The sequence below is a fragment of the Rhinopithecus bieti genome, unplaced genomic scaffold (genome assembly GCF_001698545.2).
Source record: "Rhinopithecus bieti isolate Rb0 unplaced genomic scaffold, ASM169854v2 scaffold_9693, whole genome shotgun sequence".
Lineage (NCBI taxonomy): Eukaryota > Metazoa > Chordata > Mammalia > Primates > Cercopithecidae > Rhinopithecus > Rhinopithecus bieti.
This window is the reverse complement of record NW_016806178.1, coordinates 848812-868010: the sequence shown is the minus strand read 5'-3', so window position 1 is coordinate 868010 and position 19199 is coordinate 848812. Positions and strand designations below refer to the sequence as shown.

At 51.8% G+C, this 19199-nt stretch overlaps 2 protein-coding genes across 10 annotated transcripts; one reads left to right on the top strand and one right to left on the bottom strand.

Annotated features, from left to right (window-relative positions):
* Window positions 1-684: 684 nt before the first annotated feature.
* Window positions 685-8123, top strand: FAM219B (family with sequence similarity 219 member B). Of its 3 annotated transcripts, none has more exons than XM_017874969.1 (5): window positions 685-986; window positions 1208-1295; window positions 2350-2427; window positions 2854-2902; window positions 5365-8123. In XM_017874969.1, exons 1-5 carry the CDS (start codon window positions 773-775, stop codon window positions 5530-5532), a joined length of 597 nt encoding a protein of 198 aa, XP_017730458.1. In that variant the 5' UTR covers window positions 685-772; the 3' UTR covers window positions 5533-8123. The 3 variants fall into 3 exon arrangements, with proteins under 3 accessions (XP_017730458.1, XP_017730459.1, XP_017730457.1); XM_017874970.1 differs by having other exon boundaries at window positions 698-986; window positions 5368-8123; XM_017874968.1 differs by having other exon boundaries at window positions 698-986; window positions 2854-3056.
* Window positions 8124-9824: 1701 nt separating this feature from the next.
* Window positions 9825-18437, bottom strand: MPI (mannose phosphate isomerase). Of its 7 annotated transcripts, none has more exons than XM_017874960.1 (8): window positions 18361-18437; window positions 17797-17924; window positions 16543-16743; window positions 15343-15484; window positions 14823-15005; window positions 11702-11875; window positions 10811-11019; window positions 9825-10516 (listed from the first exon to the last, which is right to left on the bottom strand). In XM_017874960.1, exons 1-8 carry the CDS (start codon window positions 18374-18376, stop codon window positions 10298-10300), a joined length of 1272 nt encoding a protein of 423 aa, XP_017730449.1. In that variant the 5' UTR covers window positions 18377-18437; the 3' UTR covers window positions 9825-10297. The 7 variants fall into 7 exon arrangements, with proteins under 7 accessions (XP_017730449.1, XP_017730450.1, XP_017730453.1 ...); XM_017874961.1 differs by having other exon boundaries at window positions 9973-10516; window positions 18249-18408; XM_017874964.1 differs by lacking the exon at window positions 18361-18437 and adding an exon at window positions 16887-16999 and having other exon boundaries at window positions 9973-10516; window positions 16543-16759; window positions 17797-17889.
* Between the last annotated feature and the right edge of the window lie 762 nt (window positions 18438-19199).

The window sequence follows — 19199 nt, the reverse complement described above, 5'->3', positions numbered from 1 at the left end:
CAGCCAGTCACAAGCACATCCCTTGGGGGCTAGAGAATTCAAGAGCCCTGACACATAGCCTACCACACACAGACTCAGAGTGCACTTTCACCCTCCTTTTCAACGCCTATTTGCCTCACTGTACAATGAGTAGTGACACTGGTTCTATTTTTAAATGTGGAAACTGAGGCCTAGAGAGGGTCAGGTTTTGTCCAAGGTTCCAGGCACCTCTTGGTGTTGGAAAGAAGGTGGGGTTTGGCATCAGATGGATCAGCGCAATTACTGCCTCTAGGTGTGTCACCTTCACAAGGTTCTTTAATCTCTGGGGCCTCTTTCTTTTGCTAGAAAAGGTCGCTGAGAACGCTTGTCCTCATATGTCTCTTCAACCCAAGTCTGCTCTCTGGCAGCTCCATATGTGGGGAGACCCCCAAGGAGACACCGCGAGAAGTACAGAGTGCGGCGCGCCAGGACTCAAACTGTGGGCGCCCGACCGACGCACACGCGCAGCCCCACAACAATATCAGTATTTAATTTCCACTAGAGGCAGAACTGAGCCTAACCATCACCAGGCTCAAGCCGCCTACCCCAAGAGCGAGAACTGAACTGCCCGTCCGCCCGGAAAGAAGGGCGGAACATTTGGGCCAAGTACCCAGACTACCTAACCGGAGAGCTCCGGAAGGGGACGACCTGCGCCTGCGCACCGCCCTTGCTGAAAAAGAGCCCGCCTCTCCTTCTGCCGTCCGCTTGTTTGCCAAGGGCGGGGCTGCATCATCCGGCAGGGCGGAGCCCGGCCATGGCGACCGCGGAGCCCAGCGGGCGCGCGGTGCGGTTGTCTACTCCGGGACCCCGGCCTAGCGGGGCTCGGGACCGCGCGCCGGGAGCTGCGGGGCCACCCTCCGGGCAGATTAGTAATAGAGCCCTCCGTCTGGGGGAGCGCACCCCCGCGGCCGTGGAGAAGCGGGGGCCATACATGGTAACGCGCGCACCCTCCATTCAAGCCAAGCTGCGTGAGTGTGGCCCGATGGTCGTGGGAGGTCTGTCCCTGGGCGGGCGGCCGCGTCCCCCGGGCGGGCTCTGGAGCTTCGCTGGGCTTCGGCCCCGGAGAGAAGGGGTTAGCTGCAGCCTGCTCCCGCCCCTTAAAATCCGTTCGGAAAGAGCGGCCTCCCAGCCTTCGGGGGACGCTGCGGAGTGGGGAAGACCCGGCTGACCCAGGCCCTTTAACTTCCAGAGAAGCACCGGGACCTGGCCAAGGCCGTTCTCCGGAGAAAAGGCATGCTGGGGGCCTCGCCGAACCGCCCAGACTCTTCAGGGAAAAGGTCTCAGCAGGCGCCACACCTCCTCTGTGCCAGCAGTTGTAGAGAAGGCTTTAATCCCTAGGACGGGAGACAGGGTGCTCTGGTTTAAGGCCGAGCTAGCGATTCCCCTGGTGCAACCTGTCAGGTTCACTGTCTTTAAACTGGGAAGAGGAACAATCTCCTCTTTTCCTTTAAGGATGTGACAGGGTCACCGAAAGGGCTTCGGAATAAGGGAGTTCTGTGACTGCACGGGCTCATTCACTATCCTTCTCCTCTGTTAGGGAGGAGAATGGTGGCTGGAGTCTCCGGGAATGAGGACGAAGAGCAGTGTGGGAACGGCTAGACCTGTTTTTGTTTGTTTGTTTTCAACAGAATAGTAAACTCTCGGAGCTGAATAGAACCTTATTCAACGCCTCCTTTTACAGATGAGGGTTGAAACTCGGAGAAGTGAAGGTTAACCCTAACCCTTTACCCAAAGGCTTGCAGTTTTTGTGTCCTCTGATTAAATAAGTGGGGAGAGGGTGCTTTTCTTAGTTCAGGCAAGGGGAGGTGTGCTTTTTTCCAAGACCTATGGGAGGAGTAGAATACAGGCCGGGTGTGGTGGTTCACGACTGTAATTCCAGCACTTTGGGAAGCCGAGGCGAGTGGATCAATTGAGGTCAGGAGTTTGAGACCAGCCTGGCCAACATGGTGAAACCCTGTCTCTATTAAAAATACAAAATTAGCTGGGCACGCCTGTAGTCCCAGCTACTCAGGAGGCTGAGACAGGAAAATCACTTGAACACAGTAGGTGGAGATTACAGTGAGCCGAGATGGCGCCACTGCACTCCAGCCTGGGTGACAGGGCCAGACTCTGTCTCAAAAAAAAAAAAAAAGAATGAGGACCTACACATTCTGAGGCACTGGCACTGTAGCCAGGTACATGGAGCTGCAGGCGGTGGTGGCTGTGACCAGGGAGAAGGCAAGTCAGTAGTGCAGTCAATTCTTTCTTCTTCAGGGCAAGGACTCTGGCTATCCCTGTGAAATGCCTATGCTTTCATCTATGCTTGGTCTCTTCTCCCCCATCTCCCCTCAGGTCAGTGAAGTTTAACAAGGGCTATACTGCTCTTAGCCAGAGTCCAGATGAAAACCTGGTGTCCCTCGACTCTGACAGGTGAGTGCTCCCCTTGGAAATACCCCCTTGGGAAGCAACTTGGCTGGAACTGAAGATTGCTTGATGCCTTTGCTTGTTCCCTGTCTCCTCCAAGGCCCTTCATGTATATTCCAGGGCTGTTCTCTTCCGAACAATATCCCTTCCCAGGATGGCTTGGTTAGAAGACTCATAGGTAATCATGCTGCTCTAGAATTCGGAGCACCAATGTCCAGTGGATCATCCTGCCCTGTTATGTCTGCGTTGTTAGTGAGCGTGACCCTGTTCCTGCCAGAACCAGTTGAGGGAACCCTGTTCGGGCTTGAGTTCTGTTGTATAAGGCCTTTGCTTCACAAGTTTTCCAGATGCCCTTGCATGCTCTCCACCTTATGATTTACAGTCATGCGCCACAGGTACCTCCCTGAACTGACTGTTTTCCTCTTCTCCTAGTGATGGGGAGCTGGAATCCAGATACTCCTCCGGGTATTCCTCTGCAGAGGCAAGTCCAGAGCACTTTTCTGCACAGGGCCAGGCTGCAGGCAGCATTACCACCACTGCCAAATGCTTGTTTGGTGCCCGCTGTCAGCACAGCACTGTGCCAGACTTCTGGTCTGTTCTACAGTATTCCACTCTGCCCTCTTCTCCCAGTGGAGGTATAGGTGACCTAGGAGGGCTGTTGAGAATCGAGGAGACCATATAGACTCAGGGCTAGAAATGATCTCAGAAGTCATGTAAGCTGGGTATGGTGGTACATGCCTGTAGTCTCAGCTACCAGGGAGGCTGAGGCAGGAGGATTGCTTGAGTCCAGGAGTTCCAAGACCAGCCTGGACAATATAGCAAGAGCCTGTCTCTAAAATAAGACTCTAAAATAAAGTATTCTAGGCCACAGCTTAGAAAAGGAATCCTTTTGATAGATCCCAGCTAAGTGTTTACTAGTCTGTGCTTACTTGAATGCTTTTTGTAATTGGGTACTCACCACCTCCAAGGAGCCTTGCTACCCACCCTTCCCTCAACACACACACACACAATTTTTTCTTTGAGTAGCTCTTAGATAAATCTTCCTTAATCTGAATGGGTCCACTTGGCCTTGACCTGCTTTCTAAGGTCACACAGCAACTCTAGTCTCTCTGAGATCAGCATTTCTGTCTCTTCCCTGCCAATCTTCCACCAAGCTTGCTTGCTTCCAGACCAAACAACTTCTGTTTCTTCATTTGTTCCATCTATGAAAACTCAGACTAGGCTGGGCGTGGTGGCTCATGCCTGTAATCCCAGCACTTTGGGAAGCCAAGGCGGGCGGTCAGGAGATCAAGACCGCGGTGAAACCCCATCTCTACTAAAAATACAAAAAATTAGCTGGGCGTGGTGGTGGGCGCCTGTAGTCCCAGCTACTCGGGAGGCTGAGGCAGGAGAATGGCGTGAACCCAGGAGGTGGAGCTTGCAGTGAGCCGAGATCACGCCACTGCACTCCAGCCTGGGCGATACAGTGAGACTCCGTCTCAAAAAAAAAAAAAGAAAACTCAGGCTAAAACACTCCTGGGATAGCCATGTGGACGTTCTTCCAGAGTGACTGTCCCAGATAGAAACACAGGGATGTAAAATCCTGGCATTTGCAGCTCATTCCCTTTGACAGGTGAAGTGCTGGGGACCTGACTACACCACTGGCTTTTCTTACTCTCCTGGAAGTCTTGGCTAATCTCTGAGTTTCTGCCACAGAGAATAGAGCAGTTTGCAAATTGTGTCCTGCTTAAATGTCTGAGTGTCAAAGATTGTGTCTAAGAGGAAGTCTTACACTTTCCCCAGCCTCATGTCTTTTTCTTTTTTTTTCTTTTTTTTTTTGAGACGGAGTCTTGCTCTGTTGCCCAAGCTGGAGTGCAGTGGTGCAGTCTGGGCTCACTGCAAGCTCCACCTCCCAGATTCACACCATTCTCTTGCCTCAGCCTCCCGAGTAGCTGGAACTACAGGCATCCACCACCACGTCCGGCTAATTTTTTTTTATATTTTTAGTACAGACGGGGTTTCACCGCATTAGCCAGGATGGTCTCGATCTCCTGACCTAGTGGTCCACCCGCCTTGGCCTCCCAAAGTGCTGGGATTACAGGCATGAGCCACTGTGCCCAGCCTTCTTTTTTTTTTTGAGATGGAGTCTCGCTCTGTTGCCCAGGCTGGAGTGCAATGGTGTGATCTCGGCTCACCGCAAGCTCCGCCTCCCAGGTTAACGCCATTCTCCTGCTTCAGCGTCCCGAGTAGCTGAGACTACAGGCGCCCACCACCACACCCAGCTAATTTTTTCTGTTTTTTAGTAGAGACATGGTTTCACCATGTTAGCCAGGGTGGTCTCGATCTCCAGACCTTGTGATCCACCCTCCTCGGCCTCCCAAAGTGCTGGTATTACAGGCGTGAGCCACTGTACACCCGGCCTTATTTTTCTTATGCTCAGTGAACTGACGAAACCAACCAACAGATTCCACTTTTGTAGGGACCCAGCTCTGCTGGCATCAAAGGATAAGTCTAAGTCTAACTGGCAGTGTGTAGAAAAAGCTGCTCACCACCCGCTTCCGCTGTAACCCATGTTCTGCTACGGTAGTCCATTGTTCTGTTATCATTATCCCATATTTTTCAGCCTTGATAAGGACTAGTCTGGGTTCCCAGTGAGAACAGTCAGAGCATTGATTTCAAACATAATTGGGAACTTGATATTTTTATGAATGCCTCAGGATTTAGTGAGAACAGATTCCCTGGGGGTCAGTGACAGTGAAGCTTGGACAGTACTAAGGCTTACTGCTGGCTGAGGCACAAGTAGGAGAAGGTGGCACTTCCTCCTGGAGTCCTGGGATGTGTGGGGTTGGCCTGGGATGGGACATGGACAGGAAGCCCTGGTAAGGGAATGTGGGCCTGTCTTTTGGGTAGCAGTTATTTCTGCTTTACATCTTGGCCTATAGTTCCCTCCTCTCCTTCTCTTAGCAGGTGAACCAGGATGTGAGCCGGCAGCTGCTTCAGGATGGGTATCACCTGGATGAGATTCCAGATGACGAGGACTTGGACCTCATCCCCCCTAAGCCTATGGCCTCTTCAACGTGCTCCTGCTGCTGGTGCTGTCTTGGGGACTCTTCCTCCTGTACCCTCCAGTAGCCATTACCCTCCAAGATGGGCCCTGCTCACCACGAGGTCTACAGAGCCCTGTTGGTCACTCACAGCTCACAGAGTGCAGTCAGCACTGGAGTCACTGACCTCTAGAAAGTGACCTGCAGGTAGCCCTCACCTGTTGCTTCTCAGGCCAGAGGCCCCATCTGGGCTGTGGGCTGATAGGTGGAATTCTGCAGTTTTCCTCTGCTGTTGGAGCAGAGTTTGGAGAAGTCACTTTAATAAGGGCAGGACAGAAGAATCCTGGTTCTTACGGTGGGTGACAAAGGTGGCTAAGGAAAACACTTGCAGACAGCTTGACTGGTATTTGTCATAGTGCTTCAGGGAGGCAGAAAGGGAGCTCTTGTGCCCAGGCTGTGCTAGATAGTGTTGTATGGAGGCAGAAAATAGCACTTTATGGTTTATTATAGCTGGCAATCCAAAAAAGAATTTAACTGTTTGAGACCAGTTCGAGAAATTCCATTTGCTCTATTTCTAGCTCTAAGATGGTTTGCAGGCTTGACCTTCAAGAGAGCATAAAGTTAGTCCTTTTGTCCGTCTTCAGGTTGCACCTGTCTAACTATGATGGATCATAGGTTGCTTAATGACACAGCAGGATCCTGGCTTCCAGAATCCTTGGACCTGGGGTATTCCCAACTGGTCCAACTGTCCGGGTGAGTTTAGTGATTCTGGTTCGCCCTTCCCTAGTCAGGAGAAAAACTGTTCCGACATGTTCATATTTATTTATTTGTATTTCCTTGGTCTTGGCGAGTTTCTTCACCCAGTCTTTGAGCTAAAGATTGGGTCAAAGGTACTGGGGCTGGCCCCAGAAGCCTGCAGTTTTTATTATTACCAGCAGAGGGAGCTACAGGGAGCAGTCTGGTGCCTTCCTATTTGTTTAGCTTTTAAACTTTTGAGAAGTAGCAATGGGTGAGAGTGGGTATACAGCTGTGTGGGCTTTGTCCTAGACTGAGGCTTACAGACAGGAAGGGTAGGAGAGACCCAAGCCAGCTCCTAGACCCTTGCCTGAGGAAATCAGTCCACCAGTGTAGAGGGCCTCCCTTCACTGCAGCATGGACCATTCTATTGCCAGATTCTTCTGGTCACAGCATGGGCCTCACTGGATACTCAGGATTGGGCTTTAAGCAGACCTTTGGGTGTAAACAGCCTCTTTCAGCCCCCAGCCCAAACAGCAGGAACAGGCATAATTTCTCTATACCAAGCCTCTTTCTAGAATTTTTCCAACAGGTTTTTTGTTTTGTTTTGTTTTGTTTTTTTGGCTTCACTCAGAACCATGGTGAGCATTCTGTTTTGTTGGAGACAGGGTCTCTGTCACCCAGGCTGGAGTGCAGTGGTGCATTCACAGCTCACTGCAGCCTCAACCTCCTAGGCCCAAGCAATCCTCCCACATGGTGAGCTTTGAATGGGCATAGACAGGGTTCCCAGCCCAATAGTTGGTATTGGGGTATAGGTTCTACATGGGAAAGTATCCAGTCTTTTGCTTTACTCAGTGTCCTGTGACCACTAGAGGCATATGAGGGACAACACACTCTTTTTGCTCTACCACAAGGGGTGACTGGAAGATGAGAAAGTCTAATAAAAAGATATGGCCTTATTTGTTATTTGTCTGACAACTGCCTTCACAATGGTAATCCTGTGAGTGCTTGATGGACATCTATCTTCGTGTTTTTCTCAAACCATGGAAGGTTGAGAGGAATATACAGTATCTAGGGGCTGACTTACTCTACCAGCTAGCAGCATCACAGCAGGGAGATAGGACAGAGACAAGAGTCATGTAAGCTTGGGGTCTTGGGAAGAGAGGAGGCAGATGGTTACTCTGTTCTGGAATGGGACTCTGCAGCTCTACGCAGGTGGCCAACATTCTGAGCACTTTGTGCAAATGCCTGTAGAGAGCAAAAATATCTCCATCCAGAACCCCTTCCCCATCTGCAGAGACCGTGTCCAGGCCTTTCTTGTGTCTGCAGAGGTGAAGTGCACATGTGGAAAGGGATCAAATGTAGCACAGTGTAAAGAAAGATAGCGGCGTGGGTAGAGGGACCCCAGTGCGTGCTGGGAGGTGGCTGTGGAAGGTAAGTATAGACCCACATCTCTGTCAGGGCGGTGGTCAGGGCAGAGTGGCCTGGCTGTTTAGCAGCTGCTAGGGGTGAGGGGGGTGGTAGGACCCCAAAACCAAGGCCCTCTTCATTGTTGTTGTAATCATCAACTCTGGCATATTCAGTGGCAGCTGTCCCTGAAGAAGAGGTTTCTGAGCTGATTGACCCCATGTAGGAGGGTGTTACCTTGTAGAAGAAGCTGGAGGGATCTGGTGGGACAGTGCAGTGAGGCAGGGTAGAAATGGTCAGTTGTTTAGGGCCAGTGGCCACATACCAAAATACCACCAATGTGCCCAGGGCCAAACTGCCTTAATTCTGAGTGCTGGGTGTTCTGCAGGTGACAGTTTCCTGGGGAGAAGGGTATATCCAGGCTTACCTCCCAGCAGGAGTGGTATCATATGGTGTTTATGTACTACTCTGCAGAACTCTTGGCTTGCACTTCTACAGCTCTGTACCTTTATAAGAATAAATGCAATCACACTAGTTGAGCTGTGTCTGTGTTGCAGTAGGATTTTAAAGAAAGGCCTTGGCCGAGCACGATGGCTCATGCCTGTAATCCCAGCACTTCTGGAGGCCGAGGCAGGCAAATCATGAGGTCAGGAATTTGAGACCAGCCTGACCTGACCTGCAATCGTAGATCCTGTCACCCCGTCTCTACTGAAACCCCATCTCTACTAAAAATACGAAAAATTAGCTGGGTGTGGTGGCAGGCGCCTATAGTCCCAGCTACTCGGGAGGCTGAGGCAGGAGAATCACTTGAACCCAGTAAGCAGAGGTTGCAGTGAGCTGAGATCGTGCCTCTGCACACCAGCCCAGGAGACTGTGAGACTCCGTCTCAAAAACTAAAAAAAGAATATCCTGGATATCGTGAAATGAAGAAATAGCTTAATTAGCTGACTGCAGCAATTCTTTCTGGAAACTCCCTGCCCTTTCTGCTATTCCCAGTGGGTACAACTTTCGGGCCCGTTTCATTGGACAGCATGAGTGAAATAGGCCCTTGCAAGTCACTTCTATAGAATGGGTTCCCTTTAGCAGAACCTTTCTTTCCAGCTCATATTTATTGTTCTTTAGCTGAAGAAAATTTGGAGGCAAAAAACTCAGTGTTTTTTCAGAGTCTCACTCTGTTGCCCAGACTGGAGTGCAGTGGCATGATCTTGGCTCACTGCAGGCTCCGCCTCCCGGGTTCACACCATTCTCCTGCCTCAGCCTCCCAAGTAGCTGGGACTACAGGCACCCGCCACCACGCCCGGCTAATTTTTTTGTATTTTTAATACAGACGGGGTTTCACCACGTTAGCCAGGATGGTCTCGATCTTCTGACCTCGTGATCCGCCCGTCTCAGCCTCTCAAAGTGCTGGGATTATAGGCATGAGCCACCGCGCCTGGCCAAAACCCAGATTTTTGAAGGTGGTTTCCTGGGACTCCATTGTATAGGGACTCTAGTGTGGCCAGAAGCCCAGAAAGATTCTTTTGTATGAATTTAAACCTTTATCCCACAGGAAGGAGCCAGTGGACTAAGTGATTAGCCTGTTGTGACAGGATCTGCGATTGCAGGTCAGAAACCTCAGCAGCAGCAGACAGCTGACAGCTTCTTGCAGGTGTGTCCCACCCCTGGAGCAGGGCATTGGGAGAGATTCCCTCCTTCGCACTTCCTGCCAGTTTAGGAAAGCTAACTGGGCTTCTCACTGTGAAAATTGTCTAATTTGGTTCCTGAGTCCCTGTAATCTGCAACAGTTAAGTATGTTCTAGAGAAGTGGTTGATGATCAATAGTTTCAGCTTTGCAGGCCGTATAGTCTAGTGCAACTCTTCAACTTTGCCACTGTAGCTTGAAAGCAGCCAGACCGTATGGAAAGAACAGGTATGGCCAGAACTGGCCTGCCTGCCTGGTTTGCTGACCCCTTCTCTAGGGCCAATTGAAAAACAGGAGCAAAGAGTCTTGCACTGGTGACTGGTGTATCCTTTGAGCCACGTTCTCTCTGTAGGGCTGCTTGCAAGCTGTGCCTCTGAGGCCAAAGCTGGCTTCCTCTCCCACTCCTTCCCATACCAGTGTTCTGGAGTGTAGCCTGCCCACCCCCAGGAAGCTGTATGAAGTAGGAATAAAGCAAAAACTGGGGCATCATGCAGGGAGAGCTCTTTTGGCCCACTTTAGAACAGGTACCCCAAAGGCTGAGTGCTCATTACTCCACAGCCTCAACACAAGTGACCTTTAATTGCTTTGACAGAATAAAAGGGTGTAAACAGTGTTAATCCACAGGCCTACCCTTTCCCTTTCCTCCTCTGCAGCTGAGGAAATGGGCAGTCCCAGCACTAGAACCCTGTTCTTAGAAATTACCCGGCTGGGTCACATATTTTACCAGCTAGCCTAAAGCCATAGGCTGGAACAGAGTTGGCAAGAGCCTGGCTCAGGTGTAGTGAGGAGTAGAGAGGGAAGACAAGGGGAGTATCAGACCCCTTACACAGGCCTCTCATCCCCAAAGAAGATGGTTCCACCTGGGTGTGTTCAGGAGTCACTATCTTCGCGCTCCCTCCTCCACCCCAGCTCTTCCAGGATATACCTAAGGGGTCCGGAGCAAGGAAGGGGGCTTGAGCTGGGCCTCAGGAGGCAAGGCTGGCTGGAATTTAGGGTGGCTAGCAGAGGAGAGCTAGGGAGGCTGCAGCCTCTACAGCAGACAGCAGGCACGGAATATCAGCAGGTCCTTTGGCTCAGTAAGCTTCAGTGAGACACTCTCATTGGCCCCAATGAAGAGCACGCCACCACGCTGCAGAGGGATTGGTGTCTGGGTTGTGGGTGTGCTGGCTATCACTGTCCCCTGTACCACCAGGAGGATGCTGGCAGAGTCCAGTGCCAAGACCTTGTATTCAGTGACAGAGCCAGGGACCTGGGCAGGAAGAAACGATAAGGCAATGCAGCTCAGACTCTGCTCTCATCAGCTGATGGGCCCAGGACAGTCCCCAAGGCACAAGGGAGAGCTCTGCCACCTTCTCCCACAACCCAGGCTCAGTCAGCATAGAGGCCTGGCCCCTGGTACAGGGAGGAATGGGCAGGCCCTGGGGCCACCCTCCACCAAGTGAGCTTGACAGGAAACCCAGCCCCAGGTGGCCTTTACATCGTGACCCTTGCCAGAGATTTTCATGGCACACGAAGGACACACCCATCATGGCCCCTCACTCACCTCCATCTTCATAATGGTGAAGTCTGGTACAGGGGGGTCATAGATTGAGAGGTAGGGGTCTTCCTGACTCCGTGTCGGGAGAAAGAGCCTGTCCTTGCTGGAGCTAGGGGTATAGCTGAGCATTTCACACAGGGTTGGCACATCAATGAACTTGGGTGTCAGGCCAGCACGAACTGTGTTGTCTGAACACGCCATGCACTCCACGCAGTCTAAAGAGACAGTCGTCATGTGCTAAGCTGATGAAGTATGCCTTGACTCTCCAGCTGTGGGCCTCCTAACCTGAGCTCCATGAATCCCATGCCAAGTTAGGCAAAAATTTCCATGAATTGTATTCTCTGGGAGAATGGGGCTAAGAGATCAAATACCAAAAACAGGTGACAGGTCACCATTACTGTCAGAGGGGAGCCATGTTAACCCCTGGGGGTTGGGAAGCCCCAACTCTGTAGTCTTCCACTTCTACGACAGAATTCTGTGCATGAGGCATGTGTGGATAAGCAGCCAACAGTCAAAAGGTGGCATCCTTCTGTGGCAACATGCATATTTTAGTGTAAAAATCCCTGGGTAGATAGGACAGACATACAAAGGCTGTGACATAGAACAACAGCTTTGATCCAGTATAGTCTGTTTTCAAATCATGGTTCCCACACTGACTGGCAGGGCTTAAAATCAGTAGCATGGCATCACAGGGTTGGTGGCAGGATTCAAGGTGTGTTCAATGCTAAATGGATTCAACATCCCTACCAGCTGTTGCTTGCTGAGCCCAGGAACCCTCAGAGGTCAGAACTGCAAGGTCCTTAGGGGTCTCCTTGACCACCCTTCTCCTTTTGTCCAGACAGGGAAACAGGGCCCAGCAGGGAAGGCAGTGGGGCTCACCGCTGAAATGTGGCTCACCTCCTTTCAGGTAGGCATGGGGCACATTGGCCTCCAGAAACATGGCCTCCCCAGGCTTCAGGTTAAGCAGATTCAGGAAGTAGATGGCAAAGCAGCCGATATCACCTGGGTATTGCTGGTGCAGCTGCAGCAAAAGCTCCCCAAAGATGTCTTCCATGTTGTTTCCGGCAGCCACTGAGGGTCACAGAGCACCCCAAGGTCACTTAGGGGGATACTCAGTGCTGTTCATGGCCCCACATTGGCCAGGGAGTCCTAGGAAAAGGTCCCTGCCACAGGAATCCAGAAGCCAAAGTGGCCCTGTCCTGGCCACGCCTCCAGCCCTTTGGAGGTCCAGCCTTGCTTGATACTCCAGTCCATACGAATACCATCTTTCATCATATCTTGACTGTTCACATGCTCAGGACTATACTGGCCACTAAAAGGGCTAGGGTATGGTCCTTTCAGGATGGGATTTCTCAGCCTTGGTGCTACTGACATTTGGGCTAGGTAATTCTTTATTGTGGGGGCTGTCCTGTGTGCTGATGGATGTTTAGCAGCTTCCCTGGCCTCCACGCACAGGATGCCACTAGCAACCCCTATCTGGGTTTTGACGATCAAAAATGCCTCCAGATGACAGCCAAATTCCCCTGGTTGAGAACCACTGCTCTTGGAGCTCAAAATCTAGGGAGATAACTCAAAAGATTCATGAAGGGTAAACAACATGCCTGAACTTTCCCCGTTTTTTTTTGAGACAGGGTCTCGCTGTCACCCAGGCTGGAGTGCAGTGGCACGATTATAGCTCACTGCAGCCTCAACTGTCCAAGCTTAAGCAATCCTCCTGCCTCAGCCTCCTGAGTAGTGAGAACCACAGGTTCATGCCACCATGCCCGGCTAAGTTTTTTATTATTTGCAGAGACAGGGTGTCGCTATGTTGCCCAGGCTGGTCTGGAACTCCTGGGTTCAAATGATCCTCCCACCTAGGCCTCCCAAAGTGCTGGGATTACAGGTGTGAGCCACCACACCCGGTGACTTTCTAGTTTTTAACATTGAAAGTTCTATGTTTTGGATGGGCGCAGTGGCTCATGACTGTAATCCCAGCACTTTGGGAGGCCGAGGCGGGCAGATCACGAGGTCAGGAGTTCAAGACCAGTCTGACCAACATGGTGAAACCCTCTCTCTACTAAAAATACAAAAAAAAAAAAAAAAAAAAAAGCCGGGCGTGGTGGCACGTGCCTATAATCTCAACTACTTGGGAGGCTGAGGCAGGAGAATCTCTTGAACCCAGGAGGCGGAAGTTGCAGTGAGCCGAGATTGTGCCACTGCACCCCAGCCTGGGCAACAGAGCGAGACTCTGTCTCAAAAAAAGAAAGTTCTGTGTCTCAGAGAATCTCTCAGTCCACTACTCCAGATACCATAAGGCAGAATGTGCCGAGGGCCAAGATGTGTCCTGGAGACGACGGGAAAGTGAGCTCAGCCTGGGTAGAGTGGCAAGGTTGGACTTCTTTAATTTTTAATTTTTTTTCTTTTTTTTGAGATGGAGTCTTGCTGTGTCTCCCAGGCTGGAGTGCAGTGGTGCGATCTAGACTCATTGCAACCTCCACCTTCTTGGGTTCAAGTGATTCTCATGCCTCAGCCTTCTGAGTAGCTGGGATTACAGGCACATATCACCATGTCCAGCATTTATTTTTATTTTTATTTTTTTTTGAGACAGAGTCTCACTCTATCGTCCCGGCTGAAGTGCAATGGCACGATCTAGGCTTGCCGCAACCTCTGCCTCGCCCGGCTAATTTTTGTATCTTCAGTAGAGATGGGGTTTCACCATGTTGGCCAGGCTGGTCTCGACCTCCTGACCTCAAGTGATACGCCCACCTCAACCTCCCAAAGTGTTGGGATTACAGGCATGAGCCACCATGCCCAGCCAAGCTTCTTTAAAGTGAGGCAAGGGGCCCAGCATAGTGGCTCACGCCTGTAATCCTAGCTGTCTCTACTAAAATATACAAACTTAGCCAGACGTGGTGGCACACACCTGTAATCCGAGCTACTCGGGAGGCTGAGGCAGGAGAACTGGTTGAACCCGGGAGGCGGAGGCTGCATTGAGCCAAGATCGCGTCACTGCACTCCAGCCTGGGGCAACAGAGACCTCAAAACACACACACACACACACTCTGAACAAAATACGCTTGGGTAAAATAAATAGTCCCCTAAGGCTCAAAGGTAACGGGAAACCTGTAGAGGTAAAATAGAGAGCTCTGGGCCAACTAGAGATGGGGCTGTGGCACCGGGCATGGTGGCTCACGCCTGTAATCCCAGCACTTTGGGAGGCCAAGGCGGGTGGATCATGAGGTCAGGAGTTTGAGCCCAGCCTGGCCAAGATGGTGAAACCCTGTCTCTACTAAAAATACAAAAATTAGCCGGGTGTGGTGGCGGACGTCTGTAATCCCAGCTACTCAGGAGGCTGAGTCAGGGAACTGCTTGAACCTGGGAGGTGGAGGTTGCAGTGAGCCAAGATCGCACCACTGCACTCCAGCCTTGGTGTGGGCTGTGGCTGCCAGGCTAAGAATCTTGAGAACTCATCGCCTGCACCACATAAGCTCATTGCTGCGAGTCTGTTATGTTTCGTGTTTCTTACTGCTTGTGTTGACTCCCCACCTTTGGGGTGACACAACCACACCTGTCAGTTATCTCTTGAACTCTTCTTAGCACAAGATCGGGCACAGAGCAGGTAAAGAACAATCAAATGACCGAGTGCTGGAGGCATCAGGCCTTTCCAGGAGAGGGAGGATGTTCTTGTCCCCTTCCTGCCTCTTTTGCCCCAAGATACAAGTCCATCCATGGAGGGCAGCTGCAGGGCTGGGGAAAATCTCAGAATGCCTAGGTGGAAGGCATCCTAAGAGTCTTCTATGCCAGTCTGCCTCCAACCATCTGGAGAAGATGACCAGTTGGGAAGCAGCTCTCAACTAAGAAGGGCCCTGCTCCACAAAGACTAGGAAAGCAATGCTAAGTTGCCAACAGGTCATCTAAGTTGGGCCCCTTTTAGTGTTCCACTTGGGTAAGGGGGTTGAGAACTGTCCCTAGAGTCTGGTGTCTGCCGGGGAGCCCAGGCCAGAGCATTGCACCCAACCAGGAATATAACCATGCCCACCTTGCTGGGAGATCCGCTTCACCAACAGGTTGAGCTGTTCTGCCACCACCTTCTTCTCACTCTTCATCAGGTGGGAGAAACAGCTCTGCAGAGCAGAGGCCACAGCCTGGGAGTCATGGCTCATGGTCTGTTTCAGGTGTGTTGCTGCCTCATCTCCAATCAGGAACTGAAACTCAGGCACCTCTACAGGAAGGCCAGGCCCAGGGCCCATATCAGGAATAGTAAGATGGAACCCACACAAGTGGAGAGTTGGAGGACGCCTTCCCATCCCAGCCCTAACCAAAGAGCCAGCGATGCTAAGTAAACTTTGCAGTAGAAACCAATCACTCACCACCAGCCCTTGGCAACCACACTTGAGCCTGGTCTCACTGGCCTGGCCCACTGGCTCCAAAAACTACTTCATGAGGCCCTTCAGTGCCTGTCACATGTGACCCCTGTTCTCGGCCACTATTCCTATCATCTTGGTTTCCCAGGTATCCCTGGCCCAATACGCATGCCTTCAGCATTCTGCCCAACTTACTCTTCAGAAAGGTTACAATCTCCTCAACTGGCCGGAAGCCACATAAGCCCTGGAAGGGAGTGAGGGCAATGGCCATCTCTGGCTTGTGGTTGGCATCGGGGTAGTGCTGTGGAGCCTGGAGGTGCAGCTTCTCTGCCAGCTCCTGTGGGGTGGCCAGGGGAAGAGGAGGATGGTGAGGGTACAGCCATTACCTAGCAGGAACACCAGTGCCACCTAGCCCCTGCTGTCCACCCTCCCCAGTCGCAGGATGGCAGTAGCTACCTACCTCTGGCAAGGAGCCCAGTCAAAGCATGATGTAGAAACTTGGGGTTCAGCCAACCCAGGGCAGGGAAATGGGGCAAATCCAAGGAAAAGCTGGGGCAGACTTTAAGAGGCTTGGCCTGTGATTCAGGAAACCCAAACACCAGGCCAAGCTCTGACACTAACAAGCTGTGTGGCTTTGGGTAAATCCCTCCCTTCTCTGGGTCTTACTTGGTGTATCTAGAAATAAGGAGTTTTGGCTGGGCACAGTGGCTCATGCCTGTAATCCCAGCACTTTGGGAGGCTGAGATGGGTAGATTACAAGGGCACGAGTTCAAGACCAGCCTGGCCAACATGGTGAAACCCCATCTCTACTAAAAATACAAAAATTAGCCAGGTGTGGTGGCACGCGCCTGTAGTCTCAGCTATTTGGGAGGCTGAGGGAGGAGAATTGCTTGAACCGGGAGGAGGAGGTTGCAGTGAGCTGAGATCGTGCCACTGCACTCCAGCCTGGGCGACAGAGCAAGACTCCGTCTCAAAAAAAAAAAAAAAAGAAGGAGTTTTGATCCACAATTGCTTAGAATAGGACTCAGGCTTGTGTAGGAAGACTCCAAGGGGGTGGAGCTGAGGGTACCTGCCCTGCCTTGCAAGTTGAACTCTTCCTGAAAGCAGGTTAGTAAATGGCAGATATGAATAGACCTGGGTTGGGTGAAGGAAGACCAGGAACAAGCCCCTTGGAATGAGCTTAGAGAAACTCCCCTGGCACAGGCCGGTCAGCTGTTTGCTTAGACTTAGTTGCTGCATGTGGCTCTGCAGAGCTAAATTGGGAGTTGTCAGTCTGGATTTGGCCTTGGGCAGGAGCCTGGCATGGGTGGGGTAAAAGTGGCAGTAAAAGTAATGGAAGGGCCTTAGCATAAGCCCTTCTGTACCCTGACCTCTGCACCGCACTCTGTCCTTTACCTTGTTAGGGTGTGCCTGGATGGACAGGGGTGTTGCAACTGAGAGCACTTTGAAGAGGAAGGGCAGATTGCCATTAAAGGTGTCCTTGACCTTTGAGCCCAAGCTGTCCTGGTTCTCAGCAATCCACTGGCCTAGGGTCTTCTGTGAGATGCGGTTGTCAAAGATCTTGGCATCCCCTCTGGGGTGAGTCCCCATCCACAACTGGAAAGACAGGAAACTTGGGAGGGGAAGGGGGAGAAACCTGGCACCCTGAGTTGGCCCGTCCCAGTCCGTTATGCTGTGCTCCCCAGAGGGCAACTGAGTCCTGGGAAAGGCCTCCCAGGTCTGGATACAAATGTTCATACCATCATGGACATACAGGGAGGCAGCAGACCCAGGCCCTTGTCCAGACTCTGCCTCTAGCCATCTGTGGAGCCTTGGACTAGTTATTTCCCTTCTTTAGATGTAGCTTCTTTGTCTGTCCAAAGAGGAGAATGACACCAGCACTGTCAAGGTAGCAGAAAAACTATAACTCTTAAATGATTCTTTCAGGGGTTAACATACATCTTCCAGTTTCAGAAGCAGAGGCGAAAGCCCTCCTATGCTTTGGCTTTTTCTTCATTAAATAGGCAGGAGAAATATTTTAGGTTAATAAAAATGCAAAAAAAATAGTCAAAGTAAAAAAACTGAATTGTCAAAGAGGGCTGAATTAAAATTCACTAAGTGCGGCCGGGCGTGGTGGCTCAAGCCTGTAATCCCAGCACTTTGGGAGGCCGAGACGGGCGGATCACGAGGTCAGGAGATCGAGACCATCCTGGCTAACACGGTGAAACCCCGTCTCTACTAAAAAAATACAAAAAACTAGCCGGGCGTGGTGGCGGGCGCCTGTGGTCCCAGCTACTCGGGAGGCTGAGGCGAGAGAATGGCATAAACCCGGGAGGCGGAGCTTGCAGTGAGCTGAGATCCGGCCACTGCACTCCAGCCTGGGCGACAGAGCGAGACTCCGTCTCAAAAAAAAAAAAAAAAAAAAAAAAAAAAAAAAAATTCACTAAGTGCTAAGAGTGGTTGAGGGAAGGAGAGTGCTGGAAATCCCAGCCTATTATGACAAAACTTCTCTTATTTTTGGTAACACTATCTAGTCCATTAGCCTGAAGAGCCAAGTGGGCCTCCTCCCTCCTTGCTGCCTCACCCTTCCCAGCTGATTCTTATGACTTGCCTCAGGCCCTTTCTCCTGATCTGCGGGTAAAGTAGGCTGAAATACAGCCTGGGACTCACCTCTGCATAGGGCTTGTCCTCGGCGATCTGGGCCAGTGGGTCACTGCTGGCCAACAGCCGCGCCACTTCGCTGTTGGAACCCATCTTCCCCCAGGCATACTGCTGCACCGCACAGGAAAGTGGGAATACTAGGGGCACAGACAGGGTCAGTTGCCACTCCACTCCTCAGGCCCCACCCTAGTGTCCCGGGAAACCAGGCAAGAGCTGGGGGTGCTCACTGCCGACAGAGTAAATAAGGGGTTTGTAGGCTGTTGGATGAGACCCCCCTCAGCTGCAGGCCTCGATGTTCCCAACTGTCAGATGGGCAGCAGTAAGGACCCTGTGCTGATCTGAGGCGGGGTGGCGGGGAGGGAGCAGGAGGTAACTATCCCACGGCACGACGTCTAGAAGGGCCCCTTCCCCTCGAAGGTCAATCCCCATCGCAGGTGGCCCCACCTCTACCCCGCACCCACCCATCTTTCCGCGGAGCGCCAGGAGCGGACTCAACCTGGCCGATCATGCCAGGAGTCGTCCCCAGGACGCGCGCCACCAACACACTCGCCAACACCCCCGCCAACGGCTCACCTCGCGGAGCCGCCATGCTAGCACCCTGTACCGGGATTAAGCACGTATGTCTTTCCCGGCAGCCCCCGCGGCCCTCTGCGCCCAGAGCTTCACGGGAAATGTAGTTCCCTGAGCGTTCCGCCAGGCCCCGGGGCACCAGTGCCCAGAGGCTTACGGTCGCAATCTTCGGTCTTAGTGTTCATTCATTCTTTCCATCGCCGGGCACAGATGTACTGAAACCCTACTAAGTACCACGGACTGTTCTAAGGGCTGGAGGATACATCAGAGAGCAAGACAGTCTTCCCTCTGCCTTTGTAGAGCGCTTACATTCCGGTGAAGGCAAGACAGACAAGTAATCATGTAGTATGTTGAAAGGTCAAGGCCACAAAAAGTAAGGGGGCAGGTGGGAGTGGGAGGCAGTTTGCAGAATTTAAAAGGCTGTCTGGGCAAGCCTCATTGAGGAGGTGAGGTTTGAACCCAGACTTGGCGATGAGGAAGGCAGGAGTGTTCTGCGGGGAGGAAACAGCCACAGCGAAAGCCAGGGCAAGGCGGGAATGTGGGACTGTGCCGGGCATGTTCCGGAGGGAACAGCAAGGAGGCCACTGTGGCTGGAGCAGAGTGAGTAAGACAGGGGCAGAGCTTTGCAGACTATTGCTATTGTGAGGACTTTGGGTTTTACTCCGAGTCTCTTAGCAATTAGAGATTTGAGCAAAGAATTGCTGTGATGTGAGTAGGGACATACTAGTGATGATGATAGTAAATGTCACATGCAAGGCCCTTCACTTCTCTGAGCTTTATAGAATGAGGTGAATAATGCCAGCCTGACACGCTTGTTGAACGGTCAGATGGGATGATGTGGG

Bases quoted from the DNA above. Each gene is read 5' to 3' on its own strand.
- FAM219B (XM_017874968.1), top strand. From the start codon at position 773: ATGGCGACCGCGGAGCCCAGCGGGCGCGCGGTGCGGTTGTCTACTCCG. The intron at 987-1,207 runs GTGAGTGTGGCC...TTTAACTTCCAG, and splicing joins CTCCATTCAAGCCAAGCTGC to AGAAGCACCGGGACCTGGCC. The intron at 3,057-5,364 runs GTATAGGTGACC...TCCTTCTCTTAG, and splicing joins GCCCTCTTCTCCCAGTGGAG to CAGGTGAACCAGGATGTGAG.
- MPI (XM_017874960.1), bottom strand. The intron at 16,744-17,796 runs GTGAGTCCCAGG...CTGTCTTTCCAG, and splicing joins AGGACAAGCCCTATGCAGAG to TTGTGGATGGGGACTCACCC. The intron at 11,020-11,701 runs GTGAGCCACATT...CTGTCTCTTTAG, and splicing joins CCATGCCTACCTGAAAGGAG to ACTGCGTGGAGTGCATGGCG.